Raw genomic sequence first — 26,260 nt, forward strand, 5'->3', positions numbered from 1 at the left:
CGTAACATCTCTGATCGATCTCTGGCTTTCGAAATTTCAAAACGAGCAGCGGCCTTTTTTTCTTTCTTTTCAACGATCCCGATGATTCTTCGGCCCCTCCCCCCCCCCCCTCCTAATTAGAGGCCATCGCGGCATTTTTTCGGGATTAATGGAATATCCCGGAATGATCATTAACCAAGCTCACCATTTCGACACTTCCGTCCGTTACTTCGCGTCTCCTTCTCCTTTCCCTTCTTCTTTCGCTTTAAAATCGTAACTCGTAGATCCTTTTCTTCCTTCATTCATCCCGCTAATCTCTCTTACGAATTCTCTCGATCGTGATCGAAAAGGGAATGATCCACTCTCCTCCGAAATCACCCTTCCAAAACTCGTCCAACAGGGGTAATATATTTGATCCACAATTGCAAAAAAGACACACGTTCGTCCATCCATCTTCGATCAACGCTCTTCTCACGAATAAATACACGAATTCCTCGTGCCGTGGCAATCTCGTGTTTCCCTTCCTCGAGGCTAACTTCGTACTTGCTCTTTTACTTTTCGTAATCGGCTTATTTTTATTCGCAAAAAAAAAAAAAGAGAAGAAGAAAGAAAGAGACATTAAGAACAATTACGCGCATGACTACGGCCGCTACGTGATTAGAGGCACTAATACTGCTTCTGGGGTCTGGCGAGAACCAGAATTGGCCGGCGTTTTCCTCCTTCTCGTGCGCGCGCGCAAGGAAAAAAAAAAAAAAACGGAAACAACGTTTTATCCAGCTCCGAACAATTATCCTCCCCGCGAGTTTCTTCCCTCGATATCGATCTCGAGAGCCTGTAAATCACGTATATACAACACGCCTTTGCGGGGGGGGGGTCACGGCCTCAACCGGGAATTTATTAAATCGTCGAGCACAAGAGGATTTGCTAGGTGTAACAAGCTGAATTCGTGTCGCGCCAATTTTTTTTTTTTTTTTTTTTTTTTTTCCTATTCTTTTTTACGAATTTAACCACGACGGATTTGGAACGCGATGATACGATGATAAATTTCGAATCGTGTGTGACGTAACGATTTGAAATATCTTAAAAAAAAATTCCATCCTTTCGAATTGAAGTTCGAAGTTTTTACTTTCGACCACTCGCACCGATGCGACAAAATTGAAGATGAGAATTGCACTACGACGTATTTTAATAAAACTGGAGGAGGAGGAGGAGGAGGATCGTTCGATCTTCTTTCGAAACATTCGTCGTGAAACAGAGGAGAAAGGGGGTCGATATCGTGGCGTTCTTTCTTTCTTTCGATCGAATGACGACGGCCGTTATCAGTCGCGGTTAACCTCACCTAATCGTCGGCCCCCCCTTCCCCTCTCCCCCCGTCAGCTGCTCGAACCGAACAATTAACGAACGCCAATTTTAGAAGGAGTAACGCCGTCTCAATTACAACCGCGGTTTCGAATCCTTTCTCTCGTTTTTCTTCCTTTTCTCTTTTCTAAGGATAATTTCCTTCACGATCTCGTTTCTTCCTCTCTCCCTTTCTCGACGAGGAGGGCGATATTAAAAATAGGACAGTAGGTTTCATGTGTCCACTCTTCTCCACGAGTTTTGCATTGTCTAATTATAGTTTCTCCGTAAATTTTAAGATAACGCGTCTTATTAATTTCGATTTTTCACGATTCTTCTTTCAAAACGACGATTCGAAGAACACGACGTTCGATCGAAAAACGTTTCGTTTCTTCTCTCTTTCTTTCTTTCTTTCTTTCTTTCTCTGACCAAGAGGACGATAATAGGTTGGATGTGTCTACTCCCCTCCACGAGTTTTGCACGTTTAATATCGTTCCATTCCCCGTAAATTTTACGGTAACGCGTTTTATTAATTTCGATTTTTCACGACGATTCGAAGAACCGATTCGAAGATATCCGAGCGTTAAAAAAACTCGCCGTCCAACTCTTTTTTTTGCAAGGAACGATAATTTTCTTGACAAAACGATCTCGTTTCTTCTCTCTCTTTTGATGAAGAGGACGATATTAAAAATAGGTTTGATGATGAAAAGGGAGGGGGGTATTGACGTCGAGTTATCTTCTACTCTTCTCCACGAGTTTTGCGCGTCTAATTCCGTTCTCCATAAATTTTAAGATAACGCGTCTCAATTTCGATTCCTCTTTCGAAACTTCGTCTTCGACTCGCTCGAACTTTGAAAATTTCCTCGACGACGAAAACTCGCCAACTCCAACTCTTCGTTTCTTCAAAATGTTCGTTCCCCTCTTTTCCAAGGAACGATAATTTCCTTGACCAAACGTCCCTTCTCTCTCTCGACGAAGAGGACGATATTAAAAATAGGATAATAGATGTCTATGGAAAGGGTGGAAAAGGGGAGGGGGTATTGGTTGACGTCGAGTCGACGTTATCTAGGTACAGGTATTTCGCGGGCGCGCAATCTAATCTAGCAGGGGTAATTATAGGTAACACACGGCACACGTTGTCCACCTTGCTCGTTCAATCCAATAAAGAATTAACGAAAGCCAATTAACCGAGAGAGGAGCAACGCCGTCGTCGCCTTAATTGCCGTCGGACACGCTTGCGCGACGCCACTTTGCCCGACAATTTTCAATCGTCCACTTTTTCTTCCCGGCTCGAACGAACCGACATCACACGAGTTTCGTCCAATATCCAAAACGATTTCCATTTATTCTTTCACGATTCTTCTTTCGAGAAGAAGATTGGTTCGTTTTCGAGCTCCCGTTTTCGTCCCGTCCCTCTTCGAAATATTGGCGAGGAAAGCGAGCCGAAATAGAGAGATTTTTCGCCGAGGCGCGTGTACAAATCGTTTGTAATCCGCTTACGAAGCCAACGATTCGTGCCCAAGGATCTCTCTTTCTCTCATTGTCGGCCGGGCCCGTTTCACGCCCTTACAAGGCAACTTTTCGCGCGCGACTAATCCGAGAACCGGAAATGATTGGCAACCGTTTAGATCTCGGCGCGGATTAGGAAATAATTCCACGAGAGTCGAAAGCCCTTCCTTTCCCCCCCCCCTTCTCTCTCTCTCCCTCTCTCCTTCCTCCATTTTCTTCCTTCCTTTCTTCCTTTCTTTTTTTTTTTTCGCGCCCCGTACGAGAACCGGCTGTCACCGGCTCTATCCTCACCGAGGATTAATCCCGTGTGCACCGAATAATCGAGGGCCCGTCTTTGTAGAAACGTCAAAGGGTATCGGGCCGCGTGAAATTTTCCAAGGGTGGTCCGGGAGGAGAGCGAACAAGTTTTGAAATTTCGAGAAAATTAACAGAGCCGATCATCTCGCTGAAGATGGAGTGACTTTAAACCACTCTCGTTACTATCATTGCTCTGCATAAGATGCAATGCGCGAGATATTACGGACGATCGAAGTATCTTTCTCTGGCATATTTTTCTTCTTTTTTTTTTTTTTCGACAAACAAGAATTGCGAGGCGACTGTTTTCTCGCGCGTAGCGAAAGGGTTAAATAATCGAGATTTCTCCTCTCGTTTCTTAATTATTTTCAAATTATTTCCAACATTCCTCTCGATTATATATGATCGATTCCTAAAACTCGTATAAAAAAACGTTATTCGCGGCTAATATCGTTATAGAGCGGGATACTTGGCCGGTAAATAAAGTACGAATTATCAGGTAAGGATTTCCTAAACATTCCATGGCTCTCGCACGACAGTCGGCCACACCGCTGTCGTTGGGATTCGCACGCTTCGTTTTCAACGTTCTCTTAACAAGATTCAGGATCGCAAATCCTCTTAACCACCTCGTCCCAGCGTTGACAGTGGTGACCTCGCTTTGCCGCTACCATTAAAGAGGCAACGTTTGTTTATTGCATTTGAGAAATTGTACGACTGAAAGTAAACCGATCGTCTAGACTCGATACTCGAGTAGCCAAAGTAAATCATCCATAAGAACAATAAATGGAAGGAATCCGATATCCGCCATCGGGAAACAATTCCATCGTTTCTTACGTATTTTCCACGCTTTCGCAACGAATCATTCCCCGAATTCTTCGTAAAATTTCGTTTCATCGAAATATTTTTTTCGGTTTCATCCATCCGTGAAAAGATATCCGTGGAAGGATCGAAGGAGGATCGTCGGTATATATTTTTGAAACGAGCGACATCGCCATCCCATTCTCGAATAATTAATCGTACTCTAATCTAGGCCGCTTTGCAAACGATTAACCACGTTTCCGTGCGAAAACTCTATAAACGCAGCAGACAGAGATATTTTGCTGCTCGTTTTTGAAGCAAAATTTAAAAAACTCGACTTCTCGAATTGTCCCCGAACTCCTCTCGATGGACGTCGGTTAATTGCCGGCGGCGTTTGCCGAAATTTCCTTCCACGTATCGAATGCAGGCCGCAATTAACACGCGAGCGCGGTCACGAAACGCCCCCACACAATCACAACAGGGCCGGCCGCGTACGTAAGTGCACAACACGCGAGCGTGGACACGTGTACGCCACCTCCCCTCCCCAAGGAGCAAACGTTGACGAGGAGGCCACTTGGCGAGTCGCTAACACGACTTTTGCGTGACCGAGGGAGAGGCCTTGACGGGGGACCGAGTTTCGGCTGGAACGATCAACTTTCCATATTATTATTCGCATCCCGAATTCTCGTGTCTTTCTCCTTCCCCTGGCTTTCTATAATTCACGAGAAGTGTCGATTAAGGAATATGATTTTAAGAATCCGCGCAACCAGCAATTCAATCCTTCCGATCTTCGATCTTTTCGTTTCCAGATACGATCGAATCGATCCTCCTTCCTTCCTTCGATGGAAATTGAAATTTAAGAGGAAAGAGATACTCTTTCTATGCATCTCTAGATCCGAGTCAATAAGGCCAGTATTTAGATTTTTACGTGGATCCCTCTTCAGTTCGAGGGCTGGCTGGCTAAGATCGATAGAGATTAATTCCTACGAAAAGTAGGTTCAAATTATATATTCGAGGTGTCTAAATTTTTACCAATGACTCCACCGCTTAGGTATTTATGTAAATTTCCTTGTCCAAAGATCCGTGGCCAGGAGATGGAGAGGAGGAGGAAACACAACACGAAAATTATACGTACGTACGTAAAATTACGTAATTACTACGTATAATATTTTATATATTCTTCTCCTTCTTTCTTTCCCTCGGCAATTCTAACGGCAAGGTAATCCTTTAACATAAAGGTTAAAAGATCGATCAGAGTTTATTAGCACATAGTTAACGAAACTCGAAACGATAGTTACACACCGATACCGGTACACACAATACACGGTCGAAAGAAGAGAAAAATATGTGCGGTCGATGGAAACTGCGTAAAACTTCTCCGGTGTCCTAGCTAATTACTTAGGAACGATCATGCATGGTGCAGTAGTCGTGTATCCCTGTTCACCGGCCACGCGGAATGCGCCGATGAAATTCGAGAAACGCGCTCGTTATGCACCACCCCGCGAAACCTTAGGCTCGCATAATTCGATCTGACAGTAACTCCCGATTGCATTTTTCCCTATAATGTTTCCACGCTAAGACAGATCATTGTACAAACCCGACACTCGACACCTCCCCGTCCTTATTCCTTCCGATCCCTTTAAAAACCGCCGAGAGAGACGGGGGTTTATATTAACAAAACAGCTCGACAACAGCGCGGCCCCCTTCGTGATACGCACAACAGCTCTATCATATCCAAAACGATATTATATACGAAAAATCGTCCCTTCTCATTCCTCTCGATCGTTAAAGATTTATTATTTATTAAATTTGAATCGTTCGATTTTTCGATTCGGTTGGACAAGTCGTCGAGAAGAGGAGGGACACTGATTCGCGTAGTTTGTTTTTCAAATTCTCGCCGGGAGTTGGTCCGTCCCCTCCTGAGTGGGAAATAGAGTGGGCAGGCAATAAAACGTTAACCCTATATATATATATATATATATAACATTATCCCCCCCCCTCCCCCATGTTCCCGACCCCCAAAGGTGACGACACGGTAACACAATACCCCGAAGAGGGGTCAGATTCTACCCCCGTGGATCCACCGCCCTCGTACACAATGGCAGTAGGGTGAGGGCGCACTGTAAGAAAATGCGTGGGGGTGTGTTGTCGAATCGAGAAAGCTAAATTCCTGAACGTTCCCCTCCACCAAATGTCATTTGTTGCGATGAATTTCTATAATATCCTTCGATTATCTCTTCTTATCCCTACCCGATTTCCGATAAAAAATTTATTATCGCATTAAAAATCCTAGAATCCGTAAGATAATATCGAGGATAAATTACTCCAAAGTGCACGGGATATCCCAATATCCCACGTGAACGAGTAAACGGTTCCCGAAGCTTTGGATAGCTTCTTGGTTATTAACGATCGTCCATTTACGACGAGGAAACACCGCTGCAACGATACCGGCCGAGGAGCAGAGTTTCGAGATTTAACCCGGACAGATCGTAAAAGCAACGATAATAAAAGTTTCGCAAACCGTTGCTTCGCGTCGCTTTATGGCCCGTGGAGATGATGGAAGAAAGACAGGGGAGGGGGAGGGGCGTGTGGGGGCGGCGCGCAAGGGGTTGGGGAGGTCCTCCATTGTGCGACCATCTCATTCTCGCTTATCGCTCTATTCCTCCGCGGGTAACTCGCTCGCAGGTGTGCCTTTTTTACCCGCGGAGCTAGGCGCACGAACAACGTTAACGATTCGAGGAATGCAGGCGTGGACCGCAAACTGCCGGTGTAAAAAGCGATCGCCAACTATCTTTCCCCGACGTTTTATCTCGTTGAGATAAGATAATCGTGTCGTTACGATGGACACGCAAGAATCGTTGTCCAAATAAACAATCACGGATAATGATACGTATTGGATAATGATGCGCGTATAATTTAATGAATCCTGACGTTCAAAGGAATATTTTTTGATCGAACGGCTCGACGATCCGTCTAATCGAATCACGGGTCCAAACACGAAAATTCCCAACACCGATCCCACGATGCTTGCTCCGCTTCCGAGGCAAGTAGATTTGATCGATAAGGTTGAAAAATACGCGCGGTTGCTCTCCCCCCGGGGCGTCGTAATCAACCCGCCCGAGTTATGTCCGTTCCGCTGTAATCGCCTGTACATCCTGCAGGTGTCGCGTTTCGTTGTAAAACGGCGGCCAAGCAACATTTTGCTTACTCTCTCTCTCTCTCTCTCTCTGTGCCCCGGTTGAAGACGATACCTCGTGGACGTGCTGGCACTAATTGCACCACTGGAATAATTGCTCGATAAATATCCTGTTAATCTCACTTTTATGTTCCATACATTGTAGCGATGTAGCACGCGAGGGCATCGTTTTCCCTCTCCGTTCCACGCACACGAAACACGACAATTTCCACTCGCCTCTCCTCTGCATAATATATATATATATATATATATCCGGTACACGACTTTGTGTTATTATTTTCTCCCTCTTCTTTTACATACATCACGACAATTACGCGTCGTTGCGACGACGATCCGTCCAAATTGTGCGCGCGATCAGTAAATGGAAACGGGTTGGAATTCGTGGAAACGTTCTTAACGCGAGCTTGTCGATTTCTCTTCCTTTTTCTTTCCTCCTGGGAAACTATTGTAACTAGGAGAATGATATCGAGAATTTCGACGATCGTTCGGTGATACGGAATTTTTTTCCATCGTTGCATCGATAAATACCGTCAACTTTAATCGAGAATTCTTTCGTAAACAATACAAAGTTTACGAAACGTAATAATAATCTCGAGAGTTTCCAAGACAGTTCCCTCCCCCCTTTCGAAACTCGCGAAAACAATAAAGTTTATGGAAAATACGTGGACAGCATGGAGTCAACAAGATATACGGTGTTTGTTCGAAAGTATCTCGCAGGGGCTTTTTTCTTCCCCCCTCCCCCCGAAGAAAAAAGCGACTCGTGGCATCTTGTAACGAGAGAGGAGAGAGTGTAGTGTAGAAAAAGAAAGAAAATACTCCGTCACCGGAGTATACAAGAAAGAAAGAAAAATGAATCCTTTCGAGTTTTTCCTTCTTGAAAAGCGAAGAAAAAGGTAAGAGAGAGAGAGAGAGAGAGAGAGAGAGAGAGAGAGTGACTCACTCCCCTCTTCCCATTTTTCATCGAATTAAACCGATGATCGATCGGAGAGACGAAGGAAAAATATAAGAGAAGTAATAAGATATATATATATATATCTATCTCTTAACATCGACCCCTTTTCACTTCACGAGAATTTTGTCATACGTTTCGATCCAAATACGACGAAGAAGAATCTCCTTCGAGAGCATCGACTTCTATTACCCGGGGATCGGAGGGGGAGGGGCAAAGTGAAACGTACAAAGCGGGGACAAGGTTGGTATAAATAGGGAGGTAGAGACACAAAGCTTGGAGAAGCTACGTGTCGTGGGAGTAAGCGGTGGAAGAAACGTGGAAAAGGCAGCTTCTCTCTCTTCCTTTCTTCCTTTCCTCTTTTTTTTTTTTTTTTTTTTTTTTTTTACGAAGAAAGAAGAGACGAGAAAGAGAGAGAAGACTCCGTTTCGCGATAGTTCTCGAGTTACTCGAAACTCTCTGCTGCAGAGGAGGAGGAGTGGGAGAAAGAAGAAGAAGTTCCACAACATCGCGAAAGTTGTTGTTGAGAAAAAAAGAGAGAAGCTACGTTGGTCGACGAGACCCTCTAAGCTCTAAGTGTATCACATAGTAAATTTAGTTTTCCAACCTCCGTTTTATCCCCCCCGCTGCTCATCCCCCGCCTCCAATTCCAAGGATAGGACTCCACAGACCCCGAACGATGAAATTCCTCCGCTTCTCCTGAGGGATCGTCGGCCATCTTTCAACATGGCGGACCCAGGCCCTGGATCCGTTCGAGCGAATCTGGCCGATCAAACGGAGGCTAAGAGCCACGCTTTCGTTCGAGTTAACTCAATCCACTGCCTCTCTCTCTCTCTCTCTCTCTCTCTCCCTCCGCCATCCGTCCCACTCTTCTCCCTCCCACTCTCGCAACCCGTCCCTCTCCTCTCCTTCTCCGTAGCCCCCTCCACGCACCGTCTCTCCTTCTCTCCCTCTTTCTTCCTCGCATCCCTCTACCCTGTTTCTTCCGCAACGAGAGAGAGAGAGAGAGAGAGATTCCCTCCCCCCCGTTCCAATCGATGAGCTCGCGACAACGGTCGTTCTTTTTTAGAAGAAGGCGCAACGTCTCTCCCGCGGGGGAAGGGAGCGATCGGGGATTCCCTCGAACCTCGAGAGATCCTCTCCTCCCTCTCTCCGCAGGTTTTACACCGGAACGGATACCCTTTCGACCGTAATTCCGTCGTATCGTCTCTCCTTTCGTGTCGATAATAGATAAAATTTGGTGGGTATCGCGTTTTCGAAAGGGAAGAGAGGGAGAGAGAGAGAGAGAAAATATAAATTAAACGACTTTATACTTTTTCGCGATCTCGAATCACGTGTTTCCAACGCGGAGGAACAATCTCCAATTCTTCCAAAATTCTTCGTAGCTTGCCTTCAAACTCGAGCAAAGATAAAAAAAAAAAAAAGAATCCTAAGAAGAAAAGGAAGCGGTTCGTTAACGAGAGATGAGTCGAGGAGGGGGTGGTGCGTTATACGCGTCAGATTTGATCGAGGGGAGGGGGAGGGGAGCGAGTTGTATCGGGTGTAATCGGTTTCCTCGGGGAATCCCACCCTCTCCGTGGGCGCCGGCGAACCGGAGGGATAATTTGCGGCGTCTCGACGCGGCTGCGTGGTCCAATCCGCGATACCAGCCAATCGGCTCACGGCTGCGCGGGCTCGAGAACAAAAGGATCTCCGCCGATAGAGAGGAGAGGCGGCCGCGATCGCCATGCAGGGACCGGCAAAAACCATCGTGCTTCCATCGATTACCTCCCCTCACGAGCCCCCTCCCCCCTCGATAAAACGCTCTCCTCCGACGAGGAGGAGGAGGAGGAGGAAACCTTCGACTTTCAGTTCTCGCGTTCAGTACACGCGACGTATTTTTGGTATTTCGTTGAAAAAGATTGAAACGAGGGAGAAAACGAGGGAGAAAAGTTTGGAAATTTTTTTCCTTTATGGGAAATTTGGAAGATTGGAGATTAAACTGGAGATGATATTTCTGGTTGGAAGGGAGGATATGATTCGATTTACAAGAAGCGGAGATTTAAGGAGATTTAATGGAAGATTGGCGGGATTTTCAGGTGGTAAGGAGGACGATCCGAAGAGTTCCTCGTCGAGCACGCTGAGCTCGGCGCAGAGCAAGAAGCAGAGGAAGGCGCGCACGGCTTTCACGGATCATCAGCTCCAGACCCTCGAGAAGAGTTTCGAGCGGCAGAAATATCTGAGCGTGCAGGACAGGATGGAGCTTGCGGCCAAGCTGCAACTGACCGACACCCAAGTCAAGACGTGGTACCAGAACAGAAGGTAAGGATTAAACGCGAAATCCGTGGAAATTTACGATCCATTGCACCACCGTGACGATGGAGGGGGATGCAGATAATCTTGGAGAGATGGTGAACAACCTCCTCGCGACGCGGACGACTCCCGTTGAATCTGAATGGCAAATCGAATTAAAACGATAAATCGCTGCTCGAGTTTTATTTTTTCAAAATTCAAAAATACGACAATTTCCTCCATCTTCTTTTCTTTCTATCGCGCGCGAAATTTGATCTCGAAATCGGGTGAACGAATATCGAACCACTTATCTCACCTTGGAAAATCGAGATTTTCTCCAAGGGATTAAATTTCCTCCTTGGAGAAATCGGGTTTCTCATTTAATAAAAACTTAACCAATTAATAATCATTACGAGTTATCTTACGATTAAAACGACAAGAGAATCTTTGAGAGCGAACGATCGAGAAGATTGCTACGCGCGAAATCATGATCGATCGATCGACACTTTGGTCACTCTGTCAATCGAAGGATGGTCGCCCCTCCTCGATCGAGGCGGCAAAAATCTTCTCGTGACAGGCCGTGTCGAATTTGTAAATGGAAATCGCGGCGGCCAACAAAGGGGCTGTTTACGTGGTTAAACGCAAGGATCACGGAGGAACACGGAGAACGTTTCGAAAGTCATGTTTGCCCTCTTCGAAGGTTCGAGTCGAAAGGTCGGTCGGTCGGTAATCACGGCAGTGATGATCCTTTGAAAGAAAAAAAAAAAAAATCTTTTGAGGCTTTTTATCGCGAACGAGTGATACGTTAAATTATCACGATAATTTTGACGGAAAGATGGAATCGTTCGTTATTTTATTCGTTTCGAGAAGAGTCGAGGATTTTCGAGAATTTAAGGATATCTCACAAAAGGAGTAAAAATTCGTTCGAAAATTAAAAGAGTAAAAAGTTTACTCTAATTTCGATAAATTTCGATGGAGGGAGAAAAAATCGAAGGGGAGGCTCGATTTTTAGGATCTTTAGCGGCATCCTTTGTATACGGACAACGGTTTCCACCGAGTCATTCAGTGGCGCCTGCAATTTCGTCTCGATACTTCCCTATCTTTCCTCGATCATCACGCTCGTTAGTCACGAAGATCCAGTTATTTTAACATCGAGCAAAAAAAAAAAAAAAAAATTAAAAAGATTGCCTCTCGATTCGAGGCTTAAGGGAAATTTTGAAAAAAAAGAAAAAGTCTTTTAACCATTGAATAATCCCTCCAAGCATTCAACAATGAAATCCGATTAAACTCTACCACTACCAGCTACTTGAATTTTAATACCGAGTCATTGAAACATCCTTCCTTCCCTTTGTCTTTTCGTCTGCAAAACCATCGAATTTTATAGAAAATGTAAATTTCCCCGCACAAAGGAATATTCTCAGAGAAAACCGCGAGACCCTCTTTCTTCACACAGAGATCGCTTCCCCGAACTTCTTTGAAACCCGTTTTTCTCGCCACGCGCGTTTCACTTTCCACGAAAGAAGAAATTTCTTCGTCCCGATCGAAATGGCTTCACGCCAATTTCCACCCCGTTGTCGAGCCCCTCCCTTGTGGTGGAGGGTGATTAGCCTCGAAACACCCACACGCACCGATGACTGCGCGACTTCTGCCGATCGACGAGCTCAAAGAAGGCGAATCGTTAATGAGAATCTCCCAACCATCGTGCACGAGAAGAAGAAAAAAAAAATACGGAGGGCAACGAGCAAAATCTCTCTCTAAACCGTGCCATTAGACTGTCAATTACCGTGGCGACCGTGCTCCGTAATGACAGACGTCGAAAAATCGGCCATTTCGACGTTTCGGTGGCTATTCACAGTTTCTCGAATCTTCTAATTGAGACCGGTCCCCTCGAATCGCTTCGCCCATCTTGCGACCGAAATCCTAATCCTCCTAACAGCCGCCATACTTGGAGCAACAATAAATAAGAAAGAAATAAGAAACTTTCGAGAAGAGAAATATATATAATACTCGCCATAATTGCGACTTTTGCGATCCGAGTGTAAATTTTTCTTCCATTTTTATCCCATCTCAATTGATTCTCTCTCTCTCTCTCTCTCTCTCTCTAAGATTACACACTTTCGTGCAATTATGGAAGAAAATATACTCGTATCGACGATACGATTCGAAGCGGGGTTAATTAATCGGGGAGAAGAACGACGAGGAGGACGATGACGACGACGACGACGTCATGATGATACGCGTGCCATGATTATCGCCGGTTTTCGATGAAAGAGAGAGGGGAGGGGGGCCGCAAAAAGTCGGGAAAATTAGTGACGCTTCTGTCAGCCGGCTTCTTAAGTGCCCGCTTAAACTTTTGTTGCTCCGCTTTCTTCTGCCTCGCCTCGAGTGACTCGGCGCCTTTTCGCCGCGGAGGCGCCGACCACACCTCGGGCGCCACGACGGCCAACCGATCTCCTCCCCTGTGTCCCTCTTCAACTATCGCCCATAAGAAAGGGTGGCGAGCGAAGGGTTTTCAACGCGGTTTATTACCTCGCCGTATGAATTTTTCGCCAATTTCTTCGACGACGCGGTCAACGAGAGCGGAGGGATGCGTTTCGAGATGAATGGCTCGGCGATGAATCTCTCGAGGCGTCACCACCTTCGACGAGGAGGAGTGACAAATGACTTTTCGATATATCCTTTCCTTTTTTTTCTTTCGGATTTTTCATCAAGGTAATTTCTCACGCCAAGTTGTAACGGGTAATTAAAGGGATACAAGGGGGTTCTCTTTCGATCGATTAGAGCAACGATTTTTCAACGATACGTAATATCGCCACGCTTCTTCTAATTTTATTCTTCACGAAAATTATTCCTGTCTCACGACGATAAATTACGATACGTATATTTATATATAACATTGCCACGCTTCTTCTAATTTTATCTTTCACGATTATGATAATAAATTACGATACATTTGAACTTCAGTTTAACAAAAAAAAAAAAAAATCGGAAAAATCGAAGCATGTCAATGAAAAAATTCCATCTCGATTAGAGCAACGATTTTACAACGATACGTAACATTGCCACGCTTCTTAGAATTTTATTTTTCATAAAAACGATCCTTGTATTACTTATTATGGCGATAAATTACGATTATATATAATTATATATAATATTGCCACGCTTTTTCCAATTTTATTTTTCGCGATTATTACGATAATTACGATACATTTGAACTTCAGAGGAGTTTAACAAAAAGATCGGAAAAATCGAAGCGTGTCAATGAAAAAATTCCATCTCGATTAGAGCAACGATTTTTCAACGATATACAACATTGTCACGCTTCTTCTAATTTTATTTTTCCAATTATTACAACAAATTACGATACATTTGAATTTTAAAGAACTTTAACAAAAAATCGAAGCGTGTCAATAAAAAAATTCCATCTCGATTAGAGCAACGATTTTTCAACGATATATAACATTGCCACGCTTCTTCTAGTTTTTCCGATTATTACGATAAATTACGATACATTTGAACTTCAGAGAATTTTAACAAAAAATCGAAGTATGTTAATAAAAAAAATTCCATTTCGATTAGAGCAACGATTTTTCAACGATATACAACATTGCCACGCTTCTTCTAGTTTTTCCGATTATTACGATAAATTACGATACATTTGAATTTTAGTGGAGTTTGACAAAAAATCGAAGTATGTTAATAAAAAAAATTCCATTTCGATTAAAGCAACGATTTTTCAACGATGTATAAAATTGCCACGCTTCTTCTAATTTTATTTTTCACGATTATGACGATAAATTACGATACATTTGAACTTCAGAGAACTTTAACAAAAAGTCAAAGCGTGTCAATAAAAAAATTCCATCTCGATTAAAGCAACGATATATAACATTGCCACGCTTCTTCTAATTTTATTTTTCACGATTATGACGATAAATTACGATACATTTGAACTTCAGAGAACTTTAACAAAAAAAAAAAAAATCGAAGCGTGCCAATGAAAAAAGTTGCATCTCGATGCGCTGTATATCGCGAAATATGAATCGTATCTCCTCCCGGCGAGCGAGTTTTGAGCGGATATCGGTGTAATTTCGTGCCACTTGGACGTGCACACGCGTGTATGCAATATCTTACGCGGGCTAGCCATAAACGGCCAAATTTCGACTTCGATTCACGAGATTTCACGGCGTTGCAGCGTGCGTGAGAGGGAATCTCCGTGTGCCCCCGGGACGTGACTCGTAATTCTAGAGTATTATGCGGTAGCTGCGATGCCGCTGCTACCCACTTTGCCTTACGTTTTTTCGAAATCGTTGCACCACCCTCCTTTACTCCCCGAGGATCGAGTCATCCTCGTTTATCCCCTCCTCTCGAACGAATCTCCACTTCGACGATTAGAAGGAATTAGATATCAAAGAGCGATGGAAGTATCGAACTGATTTTGTTTCATCCACCACGATAGATGAAAGATATTTAACTCTGATAATAAAAATTGGATTGCGCGAAATCGTTTTGGAAAAAAGAAGGGAGGATTCGAAATGATTAGATTACCTCTAATCTGGGCAAACGTGACGTCGACTCGTCTAAACTTTGAAAATACCTAAATTCCAGCGGGATTAACAAGGGTTAAGGGTTAAGGCCGGGAACTAATTAAAGTAGTGAGGCTTCATCGGCGATTCGTTCGATCAAATCCAGCCACGACCTCCAATCCTGAATCCGTCGCGGATACCATAAATCTCGAGTCGAATAGTCGCCTATTCCGTGAAGCAATTTCTAAACGACAGTAAACCTTACTTCCTATATACACGAAATCTACGTAGATCGAAATCGATTCGCGAGAGTCGGAATTTTTAGAGGAGGAGAGAGTTAGTTCAATGTCGTCTCGAGGATTTATTCTTACTCTTCCCTTGCGCGCATCCTCGAGTTACGAATCGGCTCGAATACCGAAATCGGTCGCGTGCGCACGCCGTTTATGGATGCACCGAGTCGGTGCACGCAATTAGCCGATAAAGAGCAGAGCGAGCAACGGTAACGAGTCCTAATGACTTCTAAATAACAACCGAGTCTGTTTGCCGCGGAGGGGAAAAAGTGGCGTATCGCTTATCGAGGACGTGGGGCAATTCGAGCCGGGGCATTTGATCGATTTCGCGGAAAACACGTACGCCCGAGGAAATCACCGTGACTCGCGTTTTAAACGGTCGATCCCGGATTTCAGGAACGGCGTAAATACCGGTCGGTGGCGGCTGCTCGTTTCGACGTTCATCTTGTTTACTTTCGTTTCGTTCCCCCCCGATTCGAACTTTTCTTTATTCCCAATTTTTATTTATTTTTCTAAGACGTAGTTGGAATTGATGAATCGTCACGAGGAAAATTTGAGAAACGTGTGTATATATATATATCTACGTATGGTCTTCGATTTGAAAGATTTTCAAAAAAATATATACGCGTTTTTGGAAGATATGTATATGTATCGATTCGTGTTAAAAATTTGACTAACTTTTAAATATTCTTAACCTAATTGTAACTTAATCTTAATCTAAGCTAATTTAATCTAATCTAATTCGATAATTAATTTCTATAATAAGTATAATAAGTAAAAGTATACAACAAAAAAAGAAATTGTTAAAAATCCACGCCAATAAGTTCGCCAAAATTAAAAGAAAATCTCTAATCTAATCGAATTCGACTTAATTTCTAAATTATAATAATTAAAAGTTGCGCGTATATAACAAAAAAATTGTTAAAAGTTCACGTGTTCGCTAATAGGTACGCTAAAATTAAAAATATTCGACTTAATTTCTATAATAAGTAAAAGTCGTACGTATATAAGAAAAAAATTGTTAAAAATCCACGAGACCGCTAATAATTTTGATTCGCCAAAATTAAAGAAAAATCTCCATTTTTCTCTTGATCATCTAACGTAATCCAACTTAATTTAAGCTAATCTAATCGAATCTAATCGAAACTCGACTTAATTTCTAAACTATGATAAATAAAAGTCGCATATATATAACAAAAAAAATTGTTAAAAATCCACGAGACCGCTAAAATTAAAAAAATTCGACTTAAAATATCGCGCGTATATAACAGAAAAAAAAAATTGTTATAAATCCACGAGGCATTCACCACAAGATTAAAAAAAAAATTTCTAATTTAATCTAATCGAATTCGATTTCATTTTTAAACCACAATAACTAAATATCGGCGCGTATATAACAGAAGAAAAATTGTTAAAACGTGCTCGCCAATAGTTTCGTCAAAATTAAAAGAAAATCTCTAGTTTAACCTAATCGAATTCGATTTAATTTCTAAACTATAATTTCTAAAGTAAAAGTCGCTCGTATATATAACAAAAAAATTGTTAAAAATCCACGTGCTCGCCAATAGTTTCGCCAAAATTAAAAGAAAATCTCTAGTTTAACCTAATCGAATTCGATTTAATTTCTAATAACTATAATAATAACTAAAAATCGCTCGTATATAGCAAAAAAAATTGTTAAAAATCCACGTGCTCGAATTCGATTGGATTAAAAAGAAATCGAAAAAATTGTTAAAAATCCACGAAACCGCCAATAGATTCGCCAAAATTTGAAAAAAAAAAAAAATCTCTATCTAATCGAATTCTACTCAATTCCTTAACTACAATAACTAAATATCGGCGCGTGTACAACAGAAGAAAATTGTAAAAAATCCACGTGCTCGCCAATAGGTTCCCCCAAAATTAAAAATCCAAAAATAACAAAATTTCCACTTTTCCCATCACCGCAAAATTTCCTGTCATCACGAAACCCCTCCCCTCCCCTTCCCCCCGATCGCAAAAGACGACCAAAAGATTGCAATGTTATCACCTCGACGCGATAACATGTCACCTTCACCTTCACAGCCGAGAGAATCGTTTTTAACCGAAACGGAATGTTTCGTTACGCGTAAAGGAGACGAAACTATCGCCAACTCGAACGAATAATACGAGGACATGGCGGGAGGGGGGGAACGCAGGATTGTCCCGCGGCTTACTGGAAAATCCTTCACACGGTTTTGCGCTCGTTATACACCATCAACGTTAAACACCATCGACCGTGAACACGATGCAATATATTTTACTACGCGAGACGTAATACCTCGTGCACGCGTTGGACAGAAGAATGATACGCGTGTATAACGCACACAACGACCCTAACCGATAGAGATATAACACCGGGGCGATAATAAGATATCGATTAAAGAAAAAAGGGAAACTAAGAAATTAGTTCCCCCTCCCCAAACACGCCACGAGTTCCATCCGTGTTAATTCTTAATTAACGCTTGTTTAATACTGAACAATACCAATGTTTTGTTTCTCACCTTACCTTCTTCTCGAAACGGGTTAATCTTGCCCCGAATGCAGCGAGGGCACGAGTCGAGGGCACGGGTGGTGGTTGAAAACGAAGCACGATCGAAAAATAGCACGATGGAGGTTGAGAACGGGAAGAAAAATTCCACGCGACGCGTGGAAACAAGGCGACGACGTTTATGGGACGGCGGATAAACTACGACTGAATTTGGAGGGCGACCGTTTCCCGAAATTTTGTTTTGTATTCGTGCGCGTTTCGAAGTCGAGCCCAAAGGACAACGAACGTTCGCGCGTACATATACACGTACGATTATTAAATTCGCGCATTCACGTACGATTCAACGTTACGATCGGTCGAGTATTTAATTATCATTTATTCGAATTGTTTAACATATTATTTTTCTTCCGTATTTTTCTTTCTTTTTTTTTTTTCCATCAAATCGCTACTTTTCGAACACTCTGCGTTTAAAAAAATGCGCGCAATAAACGTCTTTGCAATTTTTGTACAAATGTACGCGAAAGTTGCTCGAGTATTGAAAAAATGTTGAATCTTCCTTCGATCTCGATGATTTTTTTTAAATATCGCGTCGTTAAAGTTGTGAAAATTTATTACATCGTTTTAGATTAGATTAAATCGAGTTGAACGAGTTTTTTTAATTTTGATTTTGAAAGTGAGCTTAGAATTAATAGATCGATTTAATTTCCGTTTTTATATCGGATTTTGAAGAGAAAAATCATCGAAATTCGAGAGGATGATACGTAATCTTCACGCAAATAATTTATCGAATAATTTATATAACGTTTCGATCTCGCGCATAATATCCAGACGATCTAACGTTTCTGGTATATATAATGGAAAAAAGAAATTTCCAAAAATTTCACAAATAAATCGATCAATTTTTCCTTGATGATTAAATCGCCTCGAACACTTTCGTAAACAATGTATATAAAACCGTGCATTTTCACCTCGCTTTCGACACTTTATTAATCGTACCGTCACATCCGCGTTTCGAATTAACGAATCAATTAGTCGAAACAGTGAGTAACCGCGGAAAAGGACATCGGCAAACGAGGTGAAAGTTCTCTCTCGTTAAATATAGCAATTACCTAAACCGTCCTATGTTTAAACATTCCTCCTCGCCTGTTAATTAAGAGAGAGAGAGACGGCGGGCAAAAAGCATTTCCATTGAAACCGGGAATTAAGTGCAAATTTTACCGCGGGATTTATGGAAAAAAAAAAAAGAGAAAAAAAGGAAAGAAAGGAGGCGTCGAGAGAAATGCGTGGAAGAAACGGTGATTTTTCTCCGCTTCTTCTTTCCTCGTTCTTTTTTCTCTCCTCCTCCTCCTCCTCCCTCACCTCCCTTTTCTCCCTTCCTTTCTTTCCTCGAAAGAAGAGGCGCCGTGTACAACAACAGCCGTCGTGTGGCGACACGTCACATCCAACGGCGTCGTGATACATCGCAATCGTGAGAATCCGGCTCCCTTGTTTCTTGAGGCTTCTCTCGACACCAGCCGGAAGAACACACGAGCTTCCCACGCCTCCGGTAAACCGCTTTATAACGGATCTCGGTCTTGATTTCTCCGGCTACTAGTCAAATGCACTCGTTTCGAGCCGATCCCTCTCCTCCTCGCGAGGGAAAAATTCGTGTCACGAAAACCACCAAGAAGTGGTCGTGATTTCGAGTCGTGGAATTTCGCGAAATAGGTAGAAAAACGAGGCTAACCGAGCAGGGTGTAACGATACGTTTGCATGCACGGCGTTGTAACTGTGTTTCCTCCCGTATAAAAATATCGCTGGCACGGCAATTACTTCGTTGTGGAAGAGTTTCCTTCGCTCGTTACGATCCACATTTCGATTTCTTTTTAAATCCAACGCGCAGTTCTCCACGAGAAATCGTCGTTGAACGTTGCAATTCGACTCGGTTCTTCCTTTACATACCCAACCCTTTGCACGTGGACGAGAGAATCGACGGGGATATCTATCCACGGGAGGAACATGTGTTCCGGGGCAAGTCGAGCAAATAATAATTTGAAAATATGTCGCCCCATTCCGTTCCGTCTGTCGACGTTGTATTGTCGCGAACCGAGGTTGGCTGCATTAGTGTCGCCGAGGACTCGAAACCGCAAAACCACCGACCGGTCCCAAAACACCATTATAAATGCATTAACTCTCTCTCTCTCTCTCCCTCCCCTTTTTAACCGCGCGATTCTTTATTATATCGTCCTTATATAAATCGCCGTGTAATCGAAGAAACGAACGAGACGTTTCGTGAAATTTTCCATTGAACGTAACATCGAGTAAAATATTAATTTCCCCGATTTATTAATTATTATTGTTGTTATTATGCGAGTATATAAGCTAAGAAAAATGTTATATTATCGAAATATAAGTCGCGAGTTTCCCAGACGACGATCATCGACGATCCAAAACCAAAACCCTTCCCTTTCCTTCGATCATTAAGCGGGCCTGGATGGATCGTTACACTTTTCTTAACACTCTCCCCTCCCCGTTTACCGTTCGCTTTATTCGCATCCAGCCAGGCTCTCTCGAGAAACGATAAATCAATGACTCTTGCTCTTTCCGCAGCTACTTCCTATCCTCTCCCTTCCTCGTTCACAACCGATACACAAAGAGCCGGCACAGCAATTAAGGGTGTTTTAGAGTGGCTGCACTCGAAAATGACCGGCCACCCCTTTGCGTGCACGCGGTGGGGGTATTAAAAAACATTACTCATCATATAATCGCACGAGTGGTTTTCATTGCAACTTGTCGTCTCCACCCTTCTCCCCTCTCTCTCTCTCTCTCTCTCTCTAGTTTCGTTCTCTCCTTCTGGAAAAATGAGAAATGATCGAGGAGGAGAGGGCCCTGTTTAAAATTCATGAACGATTTTACTGCTCTCTCTCTCTCTCCCCTCAAAAGGGGCATATCGAGAGAGAGAATGCGTGGCCCACATTTCGAAACGATCTGCGCGCGCGCGTGTGTGTGTGTGTGTGTGCGGGATATAAAAGTCAGGGAGACAGGGATGGCGAGGAGAGAGAGAGAGAGGGAGAGGTGTACAGCAACCCCACGAAATATATATTAATTGTCGAATTTTCCGTGCGAGTTGCATATCCGTTGGAGCCCCTTTGTCCCTTGCCAGCCACGGATCTCCTGATTATTAATTACCCTGACAACGAACTTTCTCATCCCCCTTTCCTCCTCCTCCCTCGTTTCGAAGGTTTTGTTTTTTTTTTTTTTATCCGTTCTTTTTTTTCCATTATTTAATTTTCATCCAGTACGGCCGCCAGGGTTTTCATGGAAAACGAACGTCCTCTCCCCCTCGACTCGACAAGGGGGGGCTCGTTAATTATCGCCCCGAATTCCGAGCGAATCGTCGACTTTTAATTGAGCGGATAGCCGACCCCGGCTGATTTATCATTGTGGATAATCGTGGACGTTTGACGTTGGCCCCTCTACTAGGCATAGAAATTTTATACAATTCCGCTCTTGTTGTTTCGTGCATGCAGATTTTTCTCTCCTTTCTTTCTAATTAACTTACGGGTGGATAAGTGTCGCGCGTGGAGATCGATCGATCGATCGTTACTCGAGCGCCGGATCCATGTTGAACGTGGAGATGGTATTATTACAAACGTTATCAATTATTAACTTGGGAGACTTGTTGTGATATTAGGCAAGAATTGTTCGACATTGCATTTGGCTGATCTTTAAAATCGATTGTTCGAATATTTATTTAAATCGTTATATTTATATTACGCGAGTCGTGCTAATAATTTCGCAAACGTTCATCTTCGTTCCCGTTTATTAAAAACGCGTAAGAAATCGAAATAAAAGTGTAACATTACAGTTTAATAACAAATACGCTGCAACTGAAACAAAATACTCCGCTCTTAAAATAATTATCCAACCGAGTTGCGTAATCGAATTGAACCGTTGTCGATTTGCGCTCGATCCAAATAAAAGTGGTGTTCGTATCGTATCGATGGAGGACGAGAGATAGAAATGAATCGATTCGTCGGGGAAAAAGAAAGCAGGCAATCAGGATCTTATTATTCCGTATGAAAATTGATGTCTGAGGGATCCGAGGTAGAAGTTTCCATAATAATTGCGGCGTGGAAAAGCTTGGCACGAAATCGCACGCTTTTTCTCCCCCTCCCTCCGCAGTCGGACAAACATTTCCTTATCGGTGATTGGGATCGGACGAATGCCACTACCCTTTTATTTTACAAATGATCGCAATTTTCCTCCGGTCATTGTCGGAACTTGCGCGTATAAAAGAAATCCAAGCTATATAATATACCCGTTATCAAATCTTACTTATCGAGACAGGATTGTTTCTCGTATGAAATTTCGAGATATTAATATAATCGAAGTATTATTGTTACTCCAAACTGTACTGATAAATACGCTTTTGCAAGTCGATCCCTTCAAAATTCATCCTAACTGTTAATTATTGGTCAAGTAAAACACTATATATCATTTCCTTATCGATCATTTTCGAGATAGTTGGTCACTGCTGGTCACTCAAACTCATTGGTGAGAATTTTGTTAGTCCAAATTGTACGGATAAATACTCGCTTTTGCAAGTCGATCCCTTCAAAATTCGTACATTTCCTTTTTCGAGATAGTTCGAGTCATCGTGGTTCGTATTTCTATACTCATACTCTTGCTGAGAATTTTGGAAAGATTGCAGTAGTCGGCATTAGGGAGTCACGCGGGAGTGGCATGATACGCGATGATTAGGCGGCGAAACTCCACGGGCTATTTGTTAGTATAATAAGCCCGGCAACAGTGTGGCCAACGTAACCGCTCGGCGGCACGCCACCCCGTTTTAGCGTAATTGTCCCAGATCTACATACGCGAACAGAGATTGGGAGGCGATCGAAGAACAGGGGTGGATTCGAAGAAATCGTAAAAAAAAAAAAAAGCAAGGAGAAATTTTTACTCGAAAGGGTAGACGGAATGGGAACAATTTTTTCTTTCACCAAGGATCCAAATAATTTAAATTCGACGGAGAGAGGGAGAGGTCAATATAACTTTTGAAATTGTACCCTTCTCAAGTTTTAACTAATTATATCGGTAAAAAATAAAAGTTTCCTTAATTAACAAACTTCCACGCCCACCCGAAAGTTTCCTTGCAAATTCTTACGATTCCATCTTTATAAATTATCTGCATAAAAAAATATTTCGACTCGTCTCCCGAAGGGATAGCAAAGTCTTAAATCGCACGTTTTAAAATCGAATTCCTTCGAAATAAAAATAATTCTCGATCTTACTTTCCTCTCCTCTTTCAAATAGCACAGATCGCAATTCGAATCACAATTTGATCAGGAGATCTTCTATAAAAAAAAAAAAAAAAAGAGAGAAGAAAATGGCGTACGAAAAACTAACCCCTCCTCTGTTTCTGTATTTCGCAGAACGAAGTGGAAGAGGCAAACGATCGTGGGCTTCGAGATAATGGCGGAGAACAATTTCGCGGTGGCGGCGTTCCAGCAGCTGTACGGAAGCGGGGCGGCGGCCGCGGTCCCCGCGCATCCCGCCGCGGGACGATACTGGCCCTACCCGAGCGCGCACGCGTTGCCCGCGAACGGCCTCTTCTACCAGCAAGCGTCCGCTGCCGCCGTCACGCTGCAGAAGCCCCTTCCGTACAGGCTCTACCCGCCGACCATGATCCTGGCCGGGCCCAGCAACCCCCTCGGATCGTTGACGGCGAGCTCGAGCCTGTCCAACCTGAGCAACTACTACAGGGACAGCCCCCCCGAGATGGGCGAGGGGAGGGAGAGGGAGGGAAGGCAGCAGCAGCAGAGGGACAGAAGCAAGAGTCCGCCGCCCGTTTTGGGGGACAGGTCGCCGATGATGAAGGAGGAGAGGCTGTACGCGGCTGCCACGATGGCGGTGCAGCAGGCAGGGGCGAGCGGCGCGAGCCTTGGAACGCTCACGGCCAGCTCCAGCCTGTCCAACCTGAGCAACTATTACAGGGACAGTCCGGAGGACGGGCGGGAGGGGATGAGCAGGGGGTCGAGGCAGAGGGAGAGGAGCAAGAGCCCTGGCGGGCTGAGGGAGAGGTCGCCGATGTGCAAGGAGGACGCGAGGCTGTATCCACCGGCGATGCTCCAGGCTGGGCCCAGCAACGCCATAGCCTCGTTGACGACCGGGTCGGGGATGCAGGGTGGTTTGGGCGGTTATTACAGGGACAGTCCGGACATTATGGAGGGAAGGGAGAGGGAACATTTGAGCAGGGCGGCGTTGAGGCAGAGGAGCGCGAGCCGGTCCCCGAAGAGGGAGGACAGCCCTCAGAGCATAAGGGCGGACAGTGACGACGAGAGTATACACGATATCTAGGGTACGGGTGGCGACGAGGAGGGTGGAAAGTAATGGCTGTTGTTCCGTTGTTGTTTGTTGTTGTTGTTGTTGTTGTCGTTTGCATCGACGAGATCGACGAGGAGAGGTAAAACGAGAACATCGAGGATGGAAGGAGATCCTTTCTTTTTTTTTCCTCTTCTCTTTCCTTTCTTTTCTTTCTTTTTCAACGTGGAAAGTTGTGCGTGCGCGCGCGTGTGTGATATCTCGAAAAAAAAAAAATGTTCGAGTCTTTCTATTATGTTGTTAGAGGCAGCCAACCGACGAGACGAAGTCTTTTCGAAGAAGAAGACACGCGGTGATTTTGTAGCAATTACTCCGATCTAAACTGACCCGACTACTACCTTGCGTAACCGCCAACGAATGAATGCAATGGAGAGAGAGAGAGAGAGAGAGAGAGAGAGAGAGGGAGGGAGAGAGAACAAAAAAAATTATTTCTCATCGTCGATCGTTGAATAAAAAAACTTCGCGTGCGAAAGAAAGCTCGCGAAATTCCGCGCCAACGACAAGTATTGCAGCAAAAAAAAAAAAAAAAAAAAGAAGAAAGGGAAAGAAAAAAAAAAAACGGTCGATTTCGTGAGGTGGAACGGAGGAAGTGACATTGCACGGGACGTCCGGGATTTCCTAGATAATGAGAATGGGCGAGGAAGGAAGCGTTATGTGGTTAACCAAAGTTTCGCGATTCAAAGAACGATTTAGCGAGCCGAAGAAGAAAACGGTGTACGCCGAGACCAGTATTCATACTCCTAATAATCGTTACACAGAGATCGAAAGAGATCGACGCTTGATCGACGACAGATTTATCGCGTGTGCGTGCGTGCGTGCGTGCGTTAAACGCCGAGAGGAAAACGATCGAACGTGGGTGGATCGAACGTCGTTGAGAAGAGACGTTTTTTTCTCGCGGTGTAAATAACAAAGAGGAAGAAGAAAAAACTGTTCGTCTGGTGAGAAAAAGGGAAGGACGAGCAAGAATAGGAGGCGATCGCGCACGAATCTGCGATTAATACTACGACATCAGAGAGGATTTGCCTGGGGAAAGGGATTCGAAATGACACGAAATTACACGCGGTCGAAAAGGGGGAAGCGTGGTTCGAACCATCTCGGAACTGGTATTTTTCCTCGTATTATTCTCTCCCTTATTTGGAGAATGGAATATGTATCGGCTAATCGGTCGCGACTCGCCTCGATCCTCACCTTAAACACCTCGTAGAGATGCGAACGTTATTATCTCGAGCGAGGTAAAACTCCGAATGCAATGTTCTTTCACTCTTCAACGAAATGAAATTTGAACGTTGCATTCAGAACGAGAAGTCCAGCACAGACTTATACCCTCGAATGGGTATCGAGACGAGATTGTAAATACACAATAATAGGGCTCGATTCGCGTCGATTTCCAAGTTCGGTGGACAAATGTAATTGTAAATAGCTACATACAGTTTCAGGATGGGATGGCGTATCGGTAAGTTGAACAGGTTGGTCGATCGCTGTGCTCGAGCGGGAGCCAACCGTGACAACGAGATATTCCACGAGTATTTTTCAGATTTCAGTATACGTAGAACGGACAAACGAGGACGACGCGTGTTCGAATCGTCGAAGCTTGGATAGATATCTTTTTAAGAAAAAAATATTAATAACTTGAGAGTGGAATTCGATTGTGAAATATCGAGAGAATTCGACGGATGTAGAAAAGTTCGACGCTTCAGACACGATCGTCGCCCGTTGTTCAGACCGATGATGATGAAATACCAGTATTATGTACGAATACATAAAATTAGGCTGTACGACGAAAAGAATAAAAGGATGTAACGATGTAAAGGGGCGCACGTTAGAGGAATGACGTTGGCGTTGTTGTGTAAAAACCGTCGGGACGCATCAGAATCGGTGGGTCTCACGGTATCGTGCGACTTAACGTTAAGTAATGCAGCAAAAAGTATACATAGTAATAAAATCATGCTTTGTAAAATAATGTCTGTATAGCGAGAATTATTATATGGAAAATATATTATACTATAAATTTAACGCTCGGCCTCTCTCATTCCATCTTTTTTCCATTTATTCTCTATTTTAACGAATATCCCTTTTTTTCTTTCTGCTAACACGTTTGTTAACGTTTTCATTCGTTAGCATTTGGGACGAAATTATAATCCATTATAATCCATAAAGATGTAGCTTAATCGAACTCTCGAATTAACACTTTCTTCCTCTTCTTCTTATTTTTAATTCGCGAAATTAACGACGAGC

At 43.5% G+C, this 26,260-nt stretch overlaps 1 protein-coding gene and 1 long non-coding RNA gene across 2 annotated transcripts in view; one reads left to right on the forward strand and one right to left on the reverse strand.

Moving 5' to 3' along the window:
* LOC100867221 (homeobox protein BarH2) overlaps positions 1–26,038 on the forward strand; it is a 28,733-nt gene extending 2,695 nt beyond the window's left edge. The window contains exons 2-3 of the mRNA XM_031920110.2: positions 10,142–10,364; positions 23,077–26,038. Coding sequence (XP_031775970.1) covers positions 10,142–10,364; positions 23,077–24,001 — 1,148 coding nt within the window. The 3' untranslated portion in view covers positions 24,002–26,038. The remainder of the gene's footprint in view (positions 1–10,141; positions 10,365–23,076) is intronic.
* The window catches only part of LOC147657487 (uncharacterized), a 97,632-nt gene that overhangs the window by 46,516 nt on the left and 24,856 nt on the right, over positions 1–26,260 (reverse strand). The window lies entirely within an intron of this gene.

Source organism: Apis florea, unplaced genomic scaffold, assembly GCF_048593485.1.
Source record: "Apis florea isolate Af1SG1 unplaced genomic scaffold, ASM4859348v1 contig_3158_pilon, whole genome shotgun sequence".
Taxonomy (NCBI): Eukaryota; Metazoa; Arthropoda; class Insecta; order Hymenoptera; family Apidae; genus Apis; species Apis florea.